The 23,761-nt window shown below is 36.7% G+C and overlaps 1 protein-coding gene across 5 annotated transcripts in view; it reads left to right on the top strand.

The window, feature by feature from the left end:
• Positions 1-2,081: 2,081 nt before the first annotated feature.
• znf618 (zinc finger protein 618) overlaps positions 2,082-23,761 on the top strand; it is a 37,750-nt gene continuing 16,070 nt past the window's right edge. For 3 of the 5 annotated variants that reach the window (XM_067407233.1, XM_067407232.1, XM_067407228.1), the window contains exons 1-8: positions 2,082-2,520; positions 4,943-5,027; positions 15,564-15,837; positions 17,317-17,394; positions 17,687-17,734; positions 17,897-17,986; positions 20,361-20,432; positions 21,986-22,075. In XM_067407233.1, the coding sequence (XP_067263334.1) occupies positions 15,597-15,837; positions 17,317-17,394; positions 17,687-17,734; positions 17,897-17,986; positions 20,361-20,432; positions 21,986-22,075 (619 nt within the window). In that variant the 5' untranslated portion in view covers positions 2,082-2,520; positions 4,943-5,027; positions 15,564-15,596. Of the gene's footprint in view, positions 2,927-4,942; positions 5,028-15,563; positions 15,838-17,316; positions 17,395-17,686; positions 17,735-17,896; positions 17,987-20,360; positions 20,433-21,985; positions 22,076-23,761 lie in introns of all 5 variants that reach the window. The other 2 variants (XM_067407231.1, XM_067407230.1) reach the window with 2 other exon arrangements.

The following is a 23,761-nucleotide window of genomic DNA, read 5'->3' as shown; positions in this document are numbered from 1 at the left end:
AGGCGTTTTACTGTCGCCTCTGTCATCCGGACCTTTAGACTGGAGAACAGGTATGTAACCAAAATTTCATGTAGTACACATGTAGTATACCCCATGTCATAGTGTATCAGTTGGGTGACACCTGTTTACTTAGTGTATGACATCAGCCATTCATGAACTGTACAAGTTTCCTGTACAATGTACTCTACTGTGGGGGAAAATATTTAGGCTGCATTGTCCAAGCCCTATATATATTTTTATTTTATTTTTTTCAGACGAGCATATGTGGATGTAAGTACTATATTGACTGCAGTACACTACACACAACATTGTTTCCCAGTGTACTGGATAACACCATATTGAGTGATTTTTGTTCTTTGTTTTCAGGGAGTACTGGAAATGGATGCTCATGCAATCCCACATGAGTTCATCTTTATAGATGAGGCTGGGTTCAACCTAGCAAAGACCAGAAGAAGGGGGAGAAACCTCATTGGCCACAGAGCCATTATAGATGTTCCTGGCCAACGTGGTGGGAACATCACAATGTGCGCTGCCATCTCCAATATGCATGGTGTCCTCCACCGTCATGCCAAACTTGGACCATATTCTCACATTTCTGGACAGACTTCACAACATTCTCATACCACCAGAGCGTATGAATGATGCAGACCATCAAAGAAACCGGTACGTTGTAGTATGGGACAACGTGAGCTTTCATCGTGCAGCCCCAGTCCAAAACTGGTTTGCTGACCACCCAACATTTCTCGTGCAATACCTCCCACCATACTCACCATTTCTGAACCCCATAGAAGAATTCTTTTCGGCATGGCGGTGGAAGGTATACGACCGGCAGCCCTTTGTGCGCATGCCTCTTGTGCAGGCCATGGAAGAGGCATGTGATGAGATTGATGTGGGTGCAATTCAGGGATGGATAAGGCACTCAAGGCGCTTCTTCCCTCGATGTCTGGCAAGGGAAGATATTGCCTGTGATGTTGACGAGGCGTTGTGGCCAGACCCGGCTGTGCGGCAAGATGCTGCCTAATTATTTTTCTTGCCTTTTTTTTTTTTTTTTTTTTTTTTTTGTTTTTTTTACTGTAGTATATATTTTTTTTATTTTTATTTTAGTGAAGGAAAAAAAATAAAAATGTTGCAACAGCATGTGTGTGTATCTGCAAATATTTCTGTGCATGTGAACAATCTGATACATATTTTAGTATTATGGCAAAGCATACTAAAGATGGGGGTGCTTTTCATTATGCCCAACAGTGTGTAGGTGGTTAGGCAAAAATCTGGTAATATGAATGAAGTGTGTGCCATTTCATGCAAAAGTTTGATTTTGATAATGCTCTGTGTAGTTTCGGTTGCAGTGCTTCATTTTGCAGGATATATGAGGTATTTTGCAGTTTGGGTGTGTGGTTTTGTGAATTGTGTTAAGTGTTTTGATAAAACCAGACTAGTTTGAAAAATTGTGTGTTAGCAATTGGAAAAAACTGTAATGCCAACAAATGAGAGCTTATTGTAATTTGTCATGAATTCATGAGTCTAAAATAAAAACAGACAATCTGGGTTGGAGAAGAGTTTTGTGTAAAATACTCCAGAATATGAGATGTGTGGGTTATACTGACAAGCTTCTAAACATGAGAATTCACAGAAACACGTTTTTCTTTGTTTTGTGAAAATTAGAATTTGCATGTCAAATTTCATGAATCACATTTTTTTGTTCTGAGCTTCCACAAGCCCGCCGCTAGAGGCGCTGACGAGTTTGAAGATGGAAAAAAGGAAACGGAGCAGTTCACATAAAAGTCCTCTCACTCGAGCTTTGCCATTTTAATGCTTTTTGCTACAAGAAATGTGTTACTGATATAATCTTTATTTTCTGTAAATCAAGACATTAATATCTTCAAAACAACATGTTTGTGTGAATCTCTTTAAAATATTATGACAAAAACAATAAAATGGCACAAAATGCTTTATTTAAAATTTATGCAACAAACTGTAAGTAACTTGTGGGTGTAGCAGAAGACTTTTCTTCATTCAAACAGATGAAAAAGAAGTTTGGTCAAAAAAAAAAAAAAAAAAAAAAAGATTTGCATGGACAAATTTACTATTGCATGTAGACGATTGTGCTCCTCTAACCCAAAGGCTGAGCAGCTGACGCGACATCAGCTTCATAAAGGCATTGTGTGAAATTAATGCATTTGCAAATTGAGAACCTGCCCTTGCATGATGGCGGATGAGTGTGTCCGTGGGGCAGACCGCAACATTTGTGTCCCTCAGCAGCAGTGAAGCGTCAGGAAGAGCTCAATCACACATTCGCGAGCTCTGTTTCCAGAAGAGAAAAAATGCCCCGGAAAGACCCGCTCGTTTCGTCATTTTGAGATCCGAAGGGGAGGATTTCTTCATTCCCAGAAAATTTCTCCGCATGACCCGCATCATTTTGGGAGGTAACAAAGTGGAGCACGCGCGTCTTTCCTCATTCACAAACGATACAATGTAACGGCGCTTTGATCAGATCATCCGGAGCTCATGTTTGTGCGCGCGGTAAGATCGCATCCCGATTCTCTCAAATGTGATCTGAATGTGCATGGATCTGTTGATTTTTTTTTTTTTTCTCTTTTTTTTCCCCCCTCTTTTTTTTTTTTTTTTTGCGGAGCTGCTTTCGAAATAAAGTTTTGCAGCGAGTTTGTGTCGCGGGGAATTGTTGCAGGGCTCGCGCTGTGCTCGGGTCCGAGAGCTCGCGGCTTGTGCGGGAAATGTGTGGAGTTGAAATCAGACGGGGTAGGGTAGAATCTGAAAACACAAAAAGCACACGCAGCAGCCATGTTTGCTGAATTTTCCTGTGAATTTGAGCCCGACTCTAGTGTGTCTCGCTCAGGGATCAGCTCAGAGGTCGGCTGGACGGCTCTGTCTCTCTCTCATCAGCTCCTCGCGCTCAAGTTTGATGCAGGTGAAAGTGATGAAGTGTGATTACTGGAACACTGTTTTATTTTCGATGAAATCAGAGTGTAAATGTCGTTTTCGTTTTTGCAGAGAAATTAGCGCCCTCTGTCGGTAGATATTTCGAGAAATTAAGAAATTACAATTAATTTTGCTTGCAGGCATATTTTATTTCTTCACATATTCGACACTTCTGATTGCCAGTGTGGTTTGGATTATATATGGATTGGTTTGTTCTTCCAGACAAACTTCACCATGCTGTTTTGTCATCAGTTTTACATATTGTTTTGAAATGCAACAAATTTCCTCAATGTCTTCAGGAAGCAAAACCTCCTCAAATGACAGGCACTCTTACCAGCTTTTTCCTTTTTCACACACATATAGATTTTTTTTTTTCTTTTTGCACAGCCCAACTGCAAATATTCCAGTGACGAGTGAGTGAGAATGAATGGTGTGATGAATAAGAGCGGTCAGATGTGATGGTCAGGATGTCTGAATGATTGCTGGTTACACGAGGGAAGTGAGAATATTTTGAACTTCCTTTTAATTGCACTGAATACTGGTTTTCAGGTCCATTTCAAGCAGCATTGCATTAAAGAGTGCATTATATTTCAAATATCCTGAAGTATATTCCTAAATTTGGGGGGAACATTTATCTGTTATTAAAAGAGTCTTTTTTTTCTTTTTTTTTCAGTGTTTGCATTAAATCTGGTAGTCGTAAAGCAGTTTCCTGTTCCCTATTTTCTGTAATTTTCTGTCAGTGCCTGAAATTTGATGACAGGTCCTGTTTTTAATCTCGTCTGTCTGGAGGGGGAATCAAAACAAAGTGTACATTTTCAATACTTGTGCCTGAAAACAAGACGTACAAATGTGCCGCTGACAATATTTAACAGTCGCTGTAATCATTGACACGTGTGCTATATAGTTTTATCAGTTCATTTCTGTCAGTCTGCTTTATTCTACTGAAAACACAAATGAGACAAATGCAGTATGCTTTATTATGAGCCGGTGTTTTCTCATCCTCTCATTTTAGAAAAAGGGCCCAGCGTGTAAGAGGCTTTAATAAATGAATATTGTGTCATTTACTCATCCTCGTGTCACTTCTGCGGGACACAAAACATGTTCTGAAAAATTGACATTCGTTGAATGGACAAACTTTTGTTTAATATGTTCCACAAATGAAAGTTAGTCATGCAGGTTTGGAACAACATGAGGGTGAGAAAATGATATTTTTATTTTTAGGTGAATTGATTGTGAATCTCAAAGTCGGAGACTATTAATGAAAATGCTTCTTTTGCAAGTTTACAGTTTCATACAACATTCAAGTTCATTACAAATGATATTATCAGCATAACAATTTTAATGAATCTGAATTGGAATATTTAGATGCATTTGTGAATTTCTAAGTATTTGTTCCCTTTTCTTTAATGACAGGATAAACTGTTTTTTGCTAATTCAAAATGTCCAAATGATTGTGAGTGAATTGAATCAGTTGAAGCGTGCTGATTATGATTTTGTGCACGGATCATCAGGTTTACATGGCTTTTTTCCCGACGTTTTAATTGTAAAGTTTACAACGGAAATAAAATCCCAGGTTTCAACTTGAACTTTGGAACCACATAAATTCCTAAAGCGTTTTTCTGAGGGAGGTTCTCTGAAGGAAAACAGCATCACTACACACATGTCAGAGCAGCAGATTTACTCGTTTTTAATGCTTTTTATGCCGCAGTTTTATTTTAGCTGTAAACGGTTTGGTCGGAAGTGGTATTCAGATTCAGCCCTGTTTTGGTCAGGATTTGCTGCTCAAACACAAAACCCACACTCTGCCCTCCGACTGTTACTAATCTAAGAATAGAATTTTCATGGAAATTTTCAGAAGCCTGCCTTTCCCCCTTTTGTGTAATAAATTTAGGGATTTTCCATGCAAGGCGTCCGGGCTCTGTAATTTTCCACTGCATTTCAATGTCAGTTGATGTAACTTGGAACAAGTGGCTAATTTTTAACCCATTGACCCTTTTGTTTTCAGATCTTACTCTTGTTTGGCTGAATTCAAGAAAAGCAGACCAGGAGGGAGAGAAGTAGAAGAGAGCGCTTGAGCTCTGCACCACAAGGTAAACGGCCTGTACTGAGGACGCTTTCATCAACGCCACGTTGTGATGCTGCTCTTTCCATTTTACTTTATGATGGCTACAGCTTTGAAGCTGCAAAAAGTATTGTAAAAGTAGTCTGTAATATTGTATAATAGAGTGTTCTGATGTTGTATTCACTATTAACTATGACTTTTCCCTCAATAAACGCCCAATTTACTGCTTATTAATAGTTAGTAAGGTAGTTGTTAAGTTTAGGTATTGGGTAGGATTAAGAATGTAGAATAAGGTCATGCAGAATAAGGTCAGGTTAATAAGTACTAATAAATATTCTAGTAATATGTATGCTAATAAGCAACTAGTTAAAATACCCTAAAATAAAGTGTTACCCAAATTTTTTTATTCAAACTTTTTCATACATGCAATTAATTTAATGCTTTTCTTTGATATGTTTTTTTTTTTTTTTTTTTAATTTCTGAATTTAAATACATTTTTATAGGCCCCTCCACATCCCAAAAAAATAGAAGACATCATATTGAAGAAAAGCCTTTCAGTTTTCTTTTAGTTTTGTGTGATCTTTTATTGCTGTAGCCCCTATTATAATTGATAGTTTTCTTTTTTCCTGAGTGGGAGTCTGTGGCATCCCTATGAACTGTAAAAACACTTGTAGACATGGTCCTGAATAGTAATCTGACCAACTTTGAGGTCTTTATAGCTCCACCACCAGTTTAAAAATGATTTTTGATATAACTTTTGAACACGTTGTCCTAGAAACACAATTCTTGATGATGCTTCTCACGCTGATAACAATCAACGTCTTATATTTAGACTATTACACTGTACAGTATTCAAAATTTTCACCACTCCTATTTCTCAAATCACTGGAGCGACACAGAACTGACTGTGAATGTTAATACTCATTTTGTTCTAAAGTTATGATGATGTGAAATTAACCATGTCGACCCAAAATTAGATAAGATGCAATATCTTGGCAAAACTTTGATCTATTGAAATGAAACTTGGTACACTTCATCAGCACCTTGAGCTGAGGGTATGTGCCAAATTTGGGAACAGTGCCACCTACAGGCCTTGGGTTTTCAAAAAATAGATTTTTTTGTTCATAACTTGGTCTCTACAGGTTAAATCTTGATCTTGGTGTCTACAAGTTCCTTGGGTCATGCATTTTGCCAGGGCTATTTTGAAATTTGACACATTTGTCCTTACGCAGGTCCCTTTTCAAGGAAAGTCTGTTCACTTGGCATTAGGGCTGATAATCATTAATGATACAGACGACAGCAGGTTTATTAGGCTTCTGTCAATTTAAGATTGAATGCACAGATCTAATATGCTGTTACACATGCATTTTCTTTCTCAACCGTTTATGTTCAATTAAGACATAAATGACTGTGTTTATGAGGATACTTATGTCAGGCATTTTGACACGTATGTGTATTTTACCATTCAAGTCCAATTACATGGCAAAAATAACTCGGTTCTGTACTCGCATGCTTTATGAGCAGCGGCTTCATTTCAGCACGTCTCTTAGACAGTGCGCATATAACGAAATGCTTGTTGTGCTTCACCGCTTGTTTTTAAACTGCAATGCTTAAAAATGCATTTAAATTATCGTTTTCTTTACCGTGCAGCACAGCGGTAACCACGATGGACACGATAGTCCATAATTTGCCCTTTTTATGACCATTCAAATCAGTTCAGTTTGTAAAATGCCATGTGGTGTGACTCTCCAAAATTTGTCAATTTACTTCTATAAATTACATTTATAAATGAATAATTCACGTATGTTGGTTAAAAATACTTTTTCTATTTTTTTTAACCTTAAATATTTTAAAACGTCTTTAAAATGATGATTAAGAAGTGTACAACATTGAGTAAATGATCAAAGCATATATTTTTGGGTGAACTAATCCTTGAAATTCTTCATAAAGTGAAGCAACTATGCTGTAAAGTAACACAGATGCTGTGCTATGCAGTGTTTTCCTTTAAATCCCTTAGAAACTCCATTAATGTCCTGCTTTTTCCCAAAAGCAATGAATACAAAATGACTCTGATATTTTGGCTCTGTAGGATAATGCTAAACCCAACTGCCTTTATTTCACTGTAGGATATGTAAATTTGGGCCTTATTTCTTGATTCTGGTAATTATTAACGTTACATCACTCTGGGAAGTATCTCATAATGTGCTGCACTGACTCCATGTGTTTGGTGCTCACAGCAAACTCTTCCACTCTCACCACTAAACCGACACATCAGAGGACTCTTGGAGGAAATTAATACCAAATTATGGCCATGCAAATGAGTGAGGTTTTTTGATGGTTTAAGTGTGAAGACATTCTGATATTGTAGGTTTTTTTGGGGCTGCATTTTGGGTTTATTTTGAATTTAAATGGCAATAATGAGTTATATACAGTACTGTGCAAAATTCTTAGGCCAGCTTTATTGTTTTAGCAAAGTTTTAATGACCATCCATATTTATTAAGATACAAACAGAAAAAGTGAAATATGTATGCAAAATGTAAAAGAAATCTGAACAAAATGGCTTCTTTAGGGAAAAAAAAAAAAAAAAAAAAAACGTATTTAGTGTGACCTCCTGGACTTCTTCCAGAAGAAACTCTGAGAAACTTCTCATCATATTTTGAAAGTTTTCTTGGCCTTCCAGTGCTTTTCCATTCCATTTAGGTTCGAGAGAGCCGTTACTGCTTTTGCTCAAGTGTAAGAGGAGGTCTAAATACTTGACACTTAGCCTATAGAAGCTGTTTTTTCAGATTTTTAATGCTGCATTCAGAATTACTGTGTTTTCTGGTTATGTTCTAATAAAGAGACTGAGAAATAATTATATATATGGTCATTATATCATTGCTAAAACAACATCTAATGGTGGCCTAAGACTTTTGCACAGTACTGTATATCATATCATATCATCATATCATATCATATCATATCATATCATATCATATCATATCATATCATATCATATCATATCATATCATATCATATCATATCATATCATATCATATCATATCATATCATATCATATCATATCATATCATATCATATAACAATGAGGTAATGTATTTTCCAATATATTAAATACATTTTTAAAATATTTTTTTCAAATAAATTGTTAAATAAAATTGTTAAATAAAACCATAAGAAAACACTATGCAAAGAAAAAAACCCTCAAAAAACTTAATATAATATATAATAATTTTATTTCACCTTGTTGACAACTTTTCTTATTTTCGTTGAGTTTTAATTTATTTAATTGTAGGTATTTTAGTTCTTAAATTTCATAACTTTAGACATATAAAAATAACACAAAAATGAAGAAAAAAAAAGAGCAATTCCATGAAGCTTCTCGCATTTTAAAAGTTTAAAATGAAAATGAAAATAGAAAAATCTAATTTAAAATATTAACAAAAACTATAATAGTATATTGATACTAAAACAACACTGAACCAAAAGAGAATATTTGAATAATCTGGTGTGTGTCATTAGTGTCCCACAGCTCTGTCAGTATGTGTGTGTGATTGCGACTCGAAGGCGTTCAGCTGCGGTGTCACAGACCGTAACTTTGCTCCAGTGACTCTCTCACACACTGAACGTCTGAACACACGTAAGCTGACCTGTCTCACGACAGTCTGACAACTCCTGCTTAAACCCCGAAGACTGAAAGATCGCTTTCACGGTCTGGATTCTCAGTCCTTCTGCGATGTGGGAAATCTCTAATCTGCCCATCCCTGCCTCAAGATAAAGTGCCACTTAAATATATTAATTAATCTTAAATTATTTATGTTGTTACAAACTTGTGGGACTGACTTTCTTCTGTGGAACATAAAAAATGCTATCAAATCATGTTTTGCCCATACAATGAAAGTCATTGGGGTCCAAAACCACCCTTTCATCGTATGGACAAAAACAAACACTGAGCCATTTTCCAGTAAATGAAATTTTGTGTTACACAGAAGACGAAATGCATTCAGGTCTGGAGTGACGAGAGGGTGAGAAAATGACAGGAATTTCAGTTTGGAATAAACTATCCCTTTAAGACGTGGTAACCATTTGACTGATGGATTTTAATATTTAACCTTTTAACTGCCAGTGCTTGTTTTGAACATCTGAACATAAATTGGTGGTAATTCATGAATGCACTGGCGTTTAAAGAAGACGCTCAGTGAAAGCGGCTTCAACAAAGTTTACCGTAAAGCAAATGTACTGAACTAAACACTTATACAAAATAGTTTGACCTCAAATTGCTAGAAAATCAAAGCCATGTGTCTGACCAAGTTGTGTTCCAAATTTGATGTTGATAGCAGAAAAATTGAGCTCGCTAAACGGTTTTAAAGAACCGTTTTCATGGGAATGGTTTTGACAGGATGAATTTTAAGTGTTTAATCTTTCGAATGATACCTTGGCCAATGTAGTGTTCATAGCAGCAATTAAAAACCTATCATCAACAGGTTCTTTCTTTAATCTTTCAACTTGTTGGTAATGCAGATTTAATTCTCTTCACGGTATCAATAATACCTTGAACCTTGATTAGAAGCTTCAGCACTTGCATATGAAAACGGTGTATATGTATTTTTTTCTTGTTTTTTTTGGTATATCCTGGTTTTTGCTTTAAATGGCAGCTTGGTTGAAGCTGACATGGACTTCTCCATGGGATTGTGCAAAACTGATGATCCATGTTATCCCAGCGTGATTTTGTGAATATTTCAAAGAGCATCTTATGTGCTTGAGTGGAAGCAAGAAAATCTGACCTTTTGCACAAACATGAACACATTCGCTTTGGTTAGTCACCTACACGTACTCCAGAATCTAAAAGGAATAGTTGACCCAAAAATGAGAATTCCTTCATTTACTCAAACTCGCATGGCATTCTTTTGTTCTGTGGAATACAAAAGAAGATATTTTTTCAGCTGTTTTTTTCTTTTCTTTTTCACATTCAATGAAAATCAATAGGACTTTCAAGCTCTAAAAAGACATAATGAGTGTTTTAGTATTTCACTAAATATAATGTCCGTCAATTTGCAGTGTGTTACATATAAGCTTACCTGGAAAATATAAATATTGGCGACTGGATCAGCATGAGCCAATCATAGTCTTAAAATATTCATGATCATGTTTTTATGGATTTTCCTTTTGCTTTTTACACGTCTACTGTTTTTAATAGCAGCAGATTTACATCTGCATCCCAACTCAAAGCCCGTGCTCTTCTGTGGAATATGTTTTTGTCCTTTCTATTTTTCATTGTGTTCATGTTATTTCATGCTGGACTGTAAGTTGCTGTAGGCTTCTTGATGGCCTCCTTTAGTGTGGGTCTTTTTGCCCAGATACTTTGGAGGGTGGCCAGTTCTGGGCAGATTTATAATTGTTCTACATTCCCTCACCTTTTTATTATTAGTGGTGCTTGCTAAATCCCATACGCTCAAGCCCAAAGTATACTTCAGCTTTTACACGTACAGTGCGCGTGATGCAACTTTCGTCACCAGTATAGTTTAGTATTTTGTAACAAACTTATGTCGTCCGCCTGCAGTCGTGCACGGTATCAAATGGAGTTTACTTTGAAAGGCTACGCGTTCAACTGTAAAAAACAAAACAAAGCTTTACTTGACATAGTAACTCAAACACCCTTGAATTGTGGATTCAAATGTTGCTTGAAGCACCACTTGCGTGTTGTTCATTTCATCAGCTGGTTTTTAGTTTTTATCATATCTAGTCAACCATGTTCTGTTTTTGTTTAGTCAAGTTTTAGTCTACTAAACATTCAGGCATTTTAGTCTAGATTTAGTCAATGAAAATGGTTATGCTGCATAATGGTTAAAACGATAATCATCATGATTTTGCTGAAATTAATAATGGCTATGATTGTTGTCATTTGAGAAAATATTTTTTCCATTTCATCAGAATGTTTGCACTTTCACCTATAAGCACAAATCGAGAGAATGCCGACTCATGTGCATGGTTTATTTGACCTCATCTAGTTTCCTGATTTGAATTTAAAACAAGAAACTTTTCTCAAAATCTAAAACAGTGAAATTCTTAATAGTAATTAATAATTCCAAATTACACTCTTTTTCTAATAAAACAGCAGCAAAATAAAAAAATAAATAAAAAAGACTTTGCTGAGTGAATGTACATACGCAACCTCTGTGTGATGATACAATCACAATATAGTTGAGATTCATGTTTGGATTTATTACAGTTCATCGATGAGAAGGTTTGATGGCAGATTCAGTCGCAGCAAACGGCTCAAGCGGCTCGTGACGGAACACAGACTTTACACTTTCATTTCAGCAGAATATCTCAATGGAGATCACTAAACTCCAGCTTACTTGTTTGTCTGTTTTCAGTTCATTGGCACCACTTCCGCACAGTGTAGAGAGTGTGTGCGCATGGTTGGGAAGATTAAGTAAACACTGGACAAAAAAAAAAAGCATTTAAAGGAGTCATGAACAGCATTGTTTTATAATGTTTCCTGGGGTGCACTTATAATGTTAGTATGCATTTCACATAAAAATGGTCATAATTTAGAAATAAAAAATATTTTTATTACCCTGATTTTAGCCTCTGATTTAAACACTCTGTTTTAAGGGGCGTGTCTCTGTGAGACTTCAGTGTAAACGCCCACTGCTGTGATTGGCTGACATCTTTGTCTGTGAAACAGCTCTCAGGGTTAACTAATCATGAAAAGTGTTGATTATTTAGATCTATAGCATTATATTTAGATCTATAGCATTATATTTAGATCGTGGCATGAAAGGTTGCAGTGATGAACATTGTAGTCGATCACAGACATGTTGTTGAGCTCATGAAAGCAGTGAAATCGTCATTGAAACTCAGTTTCTGCACACTAACGAATGCTTTCATCATAACTAACAGTGCAAACACCATATAAATAAGAGATTTGTTGAATAAAACGGGAGTTTTGGCTCGAGTCCAGAACTCAGTCACTGATAAACTCACTCTGTTTGATTGACAGCTCCAGTGATTGTAAAGGGAGCGTTCTTTGATCTCTTTCTATATATAATTTAATCACACTTTAAATAGATTATTTTCATCCTACTAAGAGAAACAAGGTGAAGTTGAGCGTTTAGTCGCTGGTTTGATTTACTGACACACACACAAAGATAATGTGACTGTACATGAATCATTAATATCAGATCAGGCATTAGAATGAACACAGTTACTGACATGTTGTTGCATTACTGTCGAGTTCATATCGTAAAAGTCTGTTTGTGCCGAAATGAGATTGATTTACCAAAGAATCCACAGTGAAATGAACCAAACACAAATAAATAAAGCTCAACTGAGACATTCACATTGTTGAACATAAATAACCATATTCCTGCATTAGGATCCTTTGAAAGGTAATGTTATTTTAGTCCTGTATCGCTCTTCTCTCCTCCTCATCTCACTCACACACCAGTGGGCGGGGCTAACGCTGCAACGAAGAAGTAGGCGGAGTTTCAACATCTATAGACACATTCCAGGATCAGTCGTTCGCTGGATCTGGTGTCAGTAAAAGCTTTTAAAAGAAAAGTTTATTGGTTTAGTTTAATTTAGTTTTATTTTATTTATTTATTTTTTGATTACATTTTGATTTAAACAGCTCGTAAACATCAAAAGTTGATCAAATGATTGCATAAGACACGTTTAACTGGTTAAAATGGAGTCAAGAACCCGAGTGCAGCTTCAAGGTAGTGATGCTCTCTTCAATAGCTTGGTGGTCCATTAACTCCAGTCGCGTAAACGGATTACATTTTGATGACCAAAAGAATAGATCAGTCTCAGTTTTCATCGGGTGCAGGTAAAATAATAACAGTGCAGGTTATAAGGTGGGATAAATTTCATCAAATAACACCCGACCGCAGCAGCTGTTCATCTGCACACATGCTCTTCTCTGATCTCTGAGACTGTATCGGACGATTAAATCTCTGGGGGAAATAATGAAACATCCAACAAAACGAAAAGGCAGGGAATGTAATTAATTCTAAATTAATCCTTTATATGTTATAATGATAAACACCCCTAATATGAATTAATACATTATATAAGTATGACAATGAATAATATTAAAGTAATAAATACACAACACACAAAATTGTAGGAGTGTAATGATTTTATATAAATGCATTTGTGTGTTATGTGTGTGTGTATATATGTATATAATTAGTTTTTTAGAATCACAATGGACCAGGTTCAGTCTCTTCATCTCCTGCTTGTTTTGCAATTTTGATTTCCATCAAAAATTTAATCACAAGTGTTTAAGGGCTCAGCACTGGCCTGTGTGCTGCCCTGAATTTCTAATTTTAGTCTATTCTTTCAGGATTTATTTTTTGTATAATTCAAGTACGCTTTTCAATATCTCCCAGTTATTAAATTTTAATTCGGAGATCATTAGCATATAAATTGAAAAGGCTTTTTTTTTTTTTTTTTTTTTTTTTGTTGCCCACTCTTTCAGATGAAATTTAAGAGGCGATATTTCTTCTTTTTCACCAATTCCATTTAAATGCAAAATAGTAAAAAGAAAAAAAAAAACAAACAAACAAAAAAGGAAATTATTCTTTTTTTCACATTACTCATTTTTGAAAGTGGTACAGGCACGCCAGCGTTTTTCATGATGGGAATGTGTCAGTGTATTCTGGTTCAAGGAAACTAGGGCTGTCAGCCTAATCTCTTCCAGTCATCTCCTGAAATAGCCTGAGAGTAATAAATTCTCATTAGGTGACAGTGTTGAAATTCTGCTCATAGTTACCACGGTTTGGAGTTGGTTTTCAAAATGAATCGGCGTACCTGTGCGCAATAATAATGCCTCCGGGCTCCTTTTGTGAAGAGCTGCTGTCCACACTGTACCATATCTCACTTGTGATGCAAGTATATATTGGCTTTTTTATTTATGAAGAAATGTAAAATTACAAATGACTGCTTTATGTTTTGTATTTTGTTTAAATTTTAGTCATGACTGTAGTGTTTCAGTCAAGGCAAGTCAATTTGTTTTTTTTAAACTTGTTGTATATTTTTAGATTTGTCTTTCTTTTAATAAAAGGTCTGTAGCACAAGCCACCTTCCCCCGGGCTGGCGGAACGGGTTGGGTAGCATGGAGGATCACCCAAACCTTGCCAACTTTTTCTAGGAAATTCCTCCAGGGTGTCTTTCGCTCCTAGGATGCCTCTTTCCAGCTTAGGCTGGAACCATGTTCCAAAAACCAGTGAGACCAGATAGTGGCTGGTTTGTTTTTAGAAAGCAACTAATATGAGTCAAAGTTGCAAACATCTGCTGCATCCCAAATCACATAATGTCTGAATAGACACTGCATGTGAATTTGAATTTACTTCTCGACCGTTGTATAGTATGTTGTTACTGTCACATGACCTACCAGCATCAGCTGCGTCGCTTCACTGTCATTCATAAATCCTGTCCTGTGGCCTCATGGGATAGTAAAGTGTACATCGAATGCACACTTCAGAATCTCGGAGGAAGTAGTGGGTCATCCAGGGTGTTTTTGCCTACTTTCGAATACTATGTATTCAGACATGCTACTATTTTGGTGTTCTGTTTTTTGCATAATATGTTGTAGGGAAGTATTCGATTTTGGACGCAGCTGAACATCAAGCTGTTGATTGGTTGTAGACCTGAAAACAAAAGCTGGTTGTGTAAGACTTATTCTAATATCCATTATATGAACCTGCATTGTGTTATGAATTGCTTAAGTTTGTTTAACTCATGCAAATTTAAAACAAAATACAGAAAACTTTATGCATTTTGGCCATTCATTTACATGACTGCGGTGTTTTGGCCTGAAAACACGAACATTTGAAAATGGGTTTCAAAGTGCAAGTTTTTGAAAACACTACTGTTATTGTCTCTGTGTAAACTACAAAAACACAACGGTGATGTCATGCGCATGTGTATTACGCGTTCAGTCTATAGGCGTGTAGTGTTTCTTTACAAAGTGACATCGCCATCTACTGGCCTGACATGAATAATACAGCGTTTTTAGTCTCTTTCGTGGATCCGTGTAAATGGGGATCATTTTGACAATTACATTTGTAGACGAAAATCAGTTTTTAGTATATTGTTGTCATGATATGTACATTACTCATTTTCATGTTTTGTGATATTTCTCATTTTACTCTTGAGGAGGAGGAACTGCCTCTCTTTCCCCCTCAATGCACACACCTCAGGTAGATCTAGACGAGCTTCCGCACATATACTGTAGATTGCAGTTACATGTATCAAGTTGATTTTATTTCTCTGAACAGAGTTCTGGGCAATACATATATAGTTGTAGTTCTTCTCCCAAACATAAATCTCTGCTATTCTGAACTGTTATGAATGTCTCCCACACAGAAGGGAAATATTGTATGCTTCTTCTGCATTACTGAATTCAACGTTAAATTAGATTATGCTGCTGTATAGAGTTTCGTAATTTGTTTTGATTGCTTCTCTAACGTTCTTATTGTTCTTTAATAGTTTACAAGGCATTAATTGCCCCACATTTTCCTTTAAAATGCCACCTCCTGTTTTTGTGTTTTATAGTTTCCTGTGCTCTTGCTGAGCAGTCCTGGAGTCATGAGTTGTCAGGAGGTTCCTAACCCCAGCCAGGAGCCGAAGGACACAGCTGTGGTCCCCACAGAAACAGGAGCCACACAAGCGGTACCGACCACTTCCCCGAAGCTTCCCCCAGTCACAGTAAAGACAGAGGTGGCTTCCACCGCCGAGTCTGTGGCCAGTAATGGCAAAGCGAGTGACGGCAACATACCTGCTGAGATCTGTGTGGTTTTGGGGAGCTCTCGCAACTCACAAACACAAGGTATGAAATGGTTTTTGGTTCTGAAACAATCTACAAATGGGTGGTATGTGTATCCCTCATACACTACTGGTCAAAAGTTTGGAATTAAAGTGGACCTATTTTGCTCTTTTCACAAGATGTAATATCAGTCTCTGGTGTCTCCAGAATGTGTCTGTGAATTTTCAGCTCAAAATCCCCACAGATCATTTATTATAGCTTGTCAAATTTGCCCCTATTTGGGTGTGAGCAAAAACACGCCGTTTTTGTGTGTCCCTTTAAATGCAAATGAGCTCCCCTTTCCAGAAGAGGGCGGAGCTTTAACAGCTCCACAACAACAAAGCTGGAGAGTCTCACGCAGCCAAAATGAGGAAAGTGTTCAGCCTTACATTGTTCAAACCGGAGTCGACACTGATGGAGAGACTCAGGAAGAAGTTACAACTTTTAGACATTTCTGAATGGTTAGTGGATAAATTGATGTAGTTGCTGTGGAGTTGATTCAACTCATCCACTAGCATGTGCCGTCATGTTCATCTTTTGTGTTGAATTGATCCTCGTTTGTGAAGCAGTCCGGCGTAAAATGACGGCATGACAACAACACTCGACTACAACAACTCTTCCTCTTCTCTAAAGCAGCCCAACATGGCCCCGCCCCCTTTGCTGTGTGTTCTCGGGGGCGGGGTTTATGTAAATGTTATGGTTTGTGATGTCACTAACCTGGGAAGAAGTTCGTTGTAGTCTCTACCAGCCGTTTGTTGTAGTCCTTAAACATCAAAAATGACTGCCTTTGCATTGAACTTTGATTGTCGTAACTTTGCAGATGTTGTTTATGATCAAACATCAACATTACACACTAGCTAAAGTTAAAAAAGTGAAATCATAATCAAGGACCCCTTTAAATTGTAATAATATTTCACAATAATATTGTTTTTACTGTATTTTTTTAGTTTTCTGGTGAGCAGAAGAGACTTCTTTCAAAAACCTTTAAAATGTTAATTATCCCAAACTCTTGACCAGTAGTGTAGGTGTAAAACATGACTTCAGCTTGAAGTTTTATGTCGGTTAGGAACTGACAATCTTAAAATCTCGCCCCTTTCCATTGATGATTGACAGATTTGTTTTATTAAAGAAGCACTACATTTTCTGAGATATTAATTAATTAATGTTCAGTATGATCAAAATAAGGCACTGAGGAAACTTGTCAGGTCAAAACAGGAAAATATATATTGCAATATATATTGGTTACCGTGACTTTATATAACAAGCAGTTTTTCTTTTGAGAAGTGGATATTTGCAGAAATATCTGAATGAATGCATATTTGCTTTTTCATTTCTCTTTCCAAAGAACACCTTGTAGTTTCTCAACTTTGAGCACAAAGCTTCTGTTAAAGTGTTAAACTGTCAGCCGTGTGACCTGCCTGAAGGTGTAATTACACAACACACCTTACTAACACTAGAAACACATTTGTCTGATATTCCCATTCTCTGTTCTCTCTTTTACAGGCTCTTACGTCTGTGGAGTATGTGGCAAAAAGTACAAATACTACAACTGCTTTCAGACGCATGTCCGAGCTCACACAGGTGCCGTCCTATTCCTGACCTACTGAATTTGAATAGGATAGTTGGAAGTTTGAATCCTGACGTTGATTTAGTTGAGTTTTGACAGGGCACTTGGGAATAATACGAAGATGATAAAAAGATGTCTTTCTATCGCATGGTCTTGACTGGTTGCATATTACTTTTTTGAGGTGGTTAATGAATATGTATATTTATTTTTAGTATTTCTCTTCCACAAACCTATCTTTTCTGCAATGAGATGTTTTATAACCAATTAATTATCAGTATTTTGTGTGGTTTCTTGCTCTTTATTCAGAGGCCGAGGGCACTGCTTCAGGAGAAGGAGCATCTCTGGGAATCAATAGTGAGTTGCACATTTTCTTATTTGTGGGACATATTTTTGGGTAATTGTCCTGGAATTTTCTAAATAAAGTTGATAAAACTCTGTGAAAGAGAGAGTTCTTCCGAGCATCTCATCACATAATGATATCTAAAGTTTCATGGAAGTCTTTGTTTTCTAATCCAGGTTCTTTCCGCTATACTTGTGACGTATGTGGGAAGAAATACAAGTACTACAGCTGTTTTCAGGAGCACCGAGACCTCCACGCAGTTGATGGTGAGCTGTGATTTCCCTCCTTTCATTTGTAATAGATCCAAACTATGTTTGATTGACTGCATGTCAGTAAGCACATGGTTAATGTCACGTCTCATTATGCAGTTGATTCATGTACGGGCAAGTCAGGTACTGTAATACACTGTAAAACTTATTGAGAAGTGCCTGTTAAAAACAGTCAAGGGTAGAGTTGTAGTCAAGACCTAGAACAAGACTAGACACTTTGGGCCTCGTTTATAAGATGTTGCACAGAAACCGTCTTAAATTTGATCGTACGATCATTTCTCAGATGTGCGTACGTGTGATTCATAGAATGAACGTACACACAGAAAGCGTGTACGCATCTCTTTCAGATGTGAAATCTATAAATCGCAAATGATCTTGAACTTGCGCTCAGCTGAATGGTTTCAGTTCTCCGTGTTGTAAACGACACCTAATTAATGTCATTTACATATAAACGATCAAAAGTCATCATCTAAATCCTTTCATTTAGAATGGCGAGCTGCAAGAATAGCTTAGATTTACAAAAACCTGCAGTAATCTGACAAGGAAATGTGTGTGCGTCTGCTCAGACCCTGACGTGTTGGTAAGCACTTTTCCACGTCAAAGGCGTTTTTTATAAATATGAGTGTTGCCGTGGATTTAAGCGTACGCACACTCTAAGATCAAATCACGCTTTATAAATGAGGCCCTTTGACATCCATATCCAGACTAAGACCTCACCCCAAACCTGTCGGTTCAGGCGCTTTAATGATCTGAAATCGAGATAATCAGTCAGAAGTCTTCATTTAAACCACTCAGTAATGCACTTTCTAAAACATTTATTCAGTTATTACCAGGATCAATCCAATGTTTTTCTTTTTATTTATGTGCAATATATTTAGAACCAATATTTGGTTAGTTGAGTGCTACTGTATTCATACACGTCCCAACATTTTTGACATTGACACAATTTAAGGTTTGCAAAACTAATTTGAGCTAGAAGTATGCAGTAAAGCAGAAAATAGGTTGTGTGCACATGACGTCACAGCAGCAGCGCGAATGAGTCTGGAGGGCAGGGAGTGATGTTTCTATATAGGAATCCTATCAAAAACTCAAAATTCGCATGTTTTGCGTTGTTTATGGTTGCTCAAATTGATAAAATCGAGAACCCAGAAGGTGTTTATATCGTTTACATAACTTATACAGTTTTTTAACTTTAAAAGTTGTCGCCTTTTATAGCGTTTTGCGGATACTTAAATGAATATGTATACCTGCTTACCTTTTTGACTTGGTTAAATATTCACATTTTTTTTAAACGATATCGTGAGTTCCTATTACAAATCTCAATTCAGCATAAATGACCTACAATGGCGACATTTTTCACAATCATGACAGAAAATCAAAATACTGCTCTAACTTCACTAGTAGAAAGGCAGCGCGATATAAACAAACCCAGACTACAACTGAACGCGGCGTGACGGCAGCTTCACATCCTCTGCATCTGTCTCCTCGATGGCAGGAAAGTCTTTTAATTCAGCGGAAAAGTCGCTCCTCTTCATAACATAAGGATCGCGTCCAACATATGTTGTGATTTTCTGTTTATACCTTTCTAAACCAGCAAATAAAGGACTTTTCCCATCTCTTCCATTCTAATTTTCACTGCTTGCCCTCCACCAGAATTTCGTGCGTCACCAGAACCACGTGATTGCAAACAACCTATAAAACAGCCCAAAATATATTTGGTTCCATCATACTACATTTTGGTTGAGTCAACATTTTCTGAAGGTTGAATACTGACCATTGACCAAGTTTATCTCTATTTTGGACAATATTTGTGGGAATGTCTCAATTTAAAGGGGAAAATATGAAGTAAGCTGTCTTTATTTTTATTTTTGAATTGTCAATAGAATTTTGACCAGAAACAATTCTAATGTTCTAATGTCAATTCTACTGTTCTAATAAATGGTAACAGCTTATTTTTTTCCCCATAAAAGCTGAAGATAACTATGTATGAAAATATTGATATCAATTACTTATCATGAATGTTGATTTTCTTTTCTTATTTTCTTTCACTTACGGAGCAAAGCTTGTAACTCCAGTTGCAATAAAACTGGTGACATTTTCACAAAAGATGAATTTTCTAAGATGGTGTTTGAGACGCTATTGATGCATTATCCTCTGTATAAAAGTCTCCTCTTCCCCTGCACTTGTTCTCTGTAAACACTCTTCCACTATTTGTGATGTCAAAATACTAGTTTTTAACATTGGTAATTACTATTAAGACCATCACTGGGAGAAGCAGTACTTTTATGTCATCTTTAGAGACACGTCCAAGTCTGCTATCAGGTGAAAAGGCTTACCTAATTTTGCGTCCTCTTTTTGTTGTTTCGTCCAGATCCATATGACCATGTGATACCTGTAGAAGACCTAAAGGAGGAGACCGAATCCTACCAGAAAATGGGACCAAGTAAGAGTGCTAAAAATCTCTGTTCCCTTTCATGACGATCATTTTGATGCCGATGACCCTTTGGGAACTCAACCCAGGAGTGACGACTCCTGATTTTTTTTCACAGTGTATTTGATCATCACAAGTTGAGAAAATTCAAAAGCCTGAGACAGCCAGCTTCAGAGTTTACATTACTTATGGAAAAATGCTTGTTTAGTTCAAAATTATGAGGCACATGAATTAAAAAAAAAAATTAAATAAATAATGATGTGCATGGATAAATCATTTATTATAAATACTGCAAAATTCAAAAAAAATGGTCAATTTTGATTTCATGGTGACTTTAATGGACAAGCTGCTGATGCTGCGTTGAAGTGACTGCTTGGAAAGCAACGTTTGGTTTCTGAATTTAACCCTGATAGAAGTAATGAGATGCTACAGAATTTTGCAGTATTAATCACTGCAGAATGATTCGAGTAGCTGAAAATCTGATGAACGTGACACTGATCTCTCGCTAAGGGCGGAGCTTAAGCACAGTCAGCCAATCAATCGCTGTGGTTCTGTTCAGGTTGATAGAAGTCATCACTCCTGGGTGGAGTTCCTACATTCAGGATTATTTCATAATCCAGACGTTCTGCTTGTGATTTATATGATTGATTTGCTTCTGAAGTGAATAATATGCTGCAATCAATACATTGAATGAAGGATCATGGTTGTGAATTTGCAGTTCAAACTCTTTTTGACTCCAAGGCCCCACATCATTCACATTCCCATTTGAAGGCCGACACGACTATTGTCTGTAAATTATATTCCAGGTTTTAAGAGCTGAATGATTTTCAAGGTTCCTCCTGTTTTTAACCAATGAATTCACATGACTTTTCTAGTCAAATATGATTATAGATAAGGATTTTCAAAATCCTGAATTTCTACCCGATAACATATTTTAGAGCTTGGCATTACTACAAAACTGCATATTCAATATAAATATGCTTTAAGATTTTATTAATTACATGTCTTTTCCAGGTCTACTAGAAATCACACACGTAAAATTAGGCTCACATATCCAACCCTGGTTCTTTAAATACATTTTTTTTTGCTTGCTTATTTTAATGATTGTTTTGAAGCTTTGTTTTTAATACTTTGCTTTAAATCGTTAAGTTATCTCCAGTTCCTCTTGGTTGAGAACCACAGGCTTAAACCAAACAAATAATATCCCTGTCATTATATTCTCACCCTCATGCCACTGCAGATCTGAACACGTTCCTATCTGTTATCTGAATAAGATTTTGTTTTTTCTCCAATGGGTTCCAATGTAGATTTGGACCCTATTGACAAACACAGTTGAAACATTCTTCTTCAGAAAGTAAGTCATACATGTTTGGATTGACATGAGGGTGAGTAAATGATGACAGATTTTTAATTTTCATGTGAATTATCCCTTTTAACAAATCAGATGTGATGCTAATAATTTATGGTTTGAGTGGAAAAATGAACCCCAAAGCATTACATTTGTGGTAATGCGTCTTCGGCTAATTACTGCGTGTCGACTAATTACTGTGTTTTGTGTTCTGAAGAAACGGGAAGTTACACGTGTGAGTATTGTGGAAAACAGTACAAATACTTCAACCCCTATCAGGAGCACGTGGCTCTTCACGCTCCCATGAGTAAGTCCTCACTTCATTGCCAGTGTTTTGTGTTTATGGCAGTTCTCTGTGAATGGATGAATAGAGCTGTGTAGACATTATCACTGTACATTCTCTATAGTATTCAGGAAGCTCTAATCATTAAATATGGAGATTGTGGGAGCTTAATATACCAAGATCATAATTTTTTGTTGTAAAACGACCCGATCTGTCTGCAATAAACCTTACAGGATCTCAAATTGTTATTGCTCTCTTCTGAGGTGTTCACAGCGATGTCTTTCTTATTATCTTCGTCCTTCGTCTCTCCTCTCATTTATCTCTTAGTCCTGCATTGAGGATATGCAGAGGAGTTTGACATTGAAAAGCTATTTAAAGTATGGTGAAAATATAGAAATGGGTCAGAGAGGCTGTAGCGTCGCTACAAGAATTAAATTTCAATTTGTTTCAAAATGACTGTTTATTCTAAATGAGCTTTAGAAATTTGAAACAGTCATGGATTTGCAGGAGATGTGAATTGTTGATTGATTAAAGCATGTTTTTTATTGATAAGTTGTAGATGAGGGATGCTTGTGACTGTCAATGAAACATGTTGGGTGATTGATCTTATACATAGGAAACATTTCAGACACTCTATTATTGGTTTAGCCATTGCCAGGAATTTATTGAAATGGGAATTTATCACTTTTTTTTGTGATTCTTTTAAACTGCCCTTGAGCAATTTATCAAATAAATGACCACTTTCCATGAATGAGGCGCCATTTTGGGGCGTGAAACCAAGAGGTCTAAAATAACTGCATGCTTGTTTATACATTTTATATATATAAAGAATTTATAAACGACAAACTTCAAAGCGTGTGTACACGGCATTTTACTGGTGCGAGTGAACTGATGACTGGCCTGGAATTTTGGCAGCATTTTGGTTTTAATCCAAGTTCCTCCTTAGCAGGTTTTAAGATGAACAACAACACATGACGTATACCACTTGTGTCATTATTTATTTAACAGAAAACTAAGCCAAAATGGAGAAGTCGTGTGAAAAACTAAGTGCACCCTTACTGCTTCCATAGGAATTAAGAGGGTCAGTAATGGTCAGGTCCTGATAATCAAATGCCTTTTGATTAATCAATCATCAGCAAGTGTGATCAACTCTATAAAAGCAGAAGTTTTGTCAGTTTGCTGGTCTGGAGCCTTCAGGTGTGTGTTAACACAATGCCAAGGAGGAAAGGCATCAGCAACGATCTTAGAGAAGCAATTTTTTCTGCCATCAATCTGGGAAGGGTTATACTGCCATTTCCAAACATCATTCTACAGTGAGGAAGATTATGAATAACATTTAAGACAGTTGCCAGTCTTCCCAGGAGTGGACGTCCCAGCAAATTCACCCCAAGATCAGACCATGCAATCCTCAGAGAAATCGCGAAACACCCAAGAGCGACACCTCAGACTCTACAGGCCTCAGTTAACATGTTAAATGATAAAGTTCATGACCGTACAATTAAAAAGACAGGACAAGTATGGCATGTTTGGAAGGGTTACCAGAAGGAAGCTGCTTCTCTCTAAAAAGAAAATTGGCTGGACCTAAAGAGAGCTGCGCTTGAACAGATGCCCACAAACCTCAATGATATGAAGCAACGTTGTAAAGGAGAGTGGGTCGAAATTCCTCCAAAACGATCTTTATAGACTGATAAAGTCAAATGATTACGTCAA

This window comes from Chanodichthys erythropterus, chromosome 13 (assembly GCF_024489055.1).
Source record: "Chanodichthys erythropterus isolate Z2021 chromosome 13, ASM2448905v1, whole genome shotgun sequence".
Taxonomy (NCBI): Eukaryota; Metazoa; Chordata; class Actinopteri; order Cypriniformes; family Xenocyprididae; genus Chanodichthys; species Chanodichthys erythropterus.
This window is presented reverse-complemented; position numbering and strand designations above follow the sequence as displayed.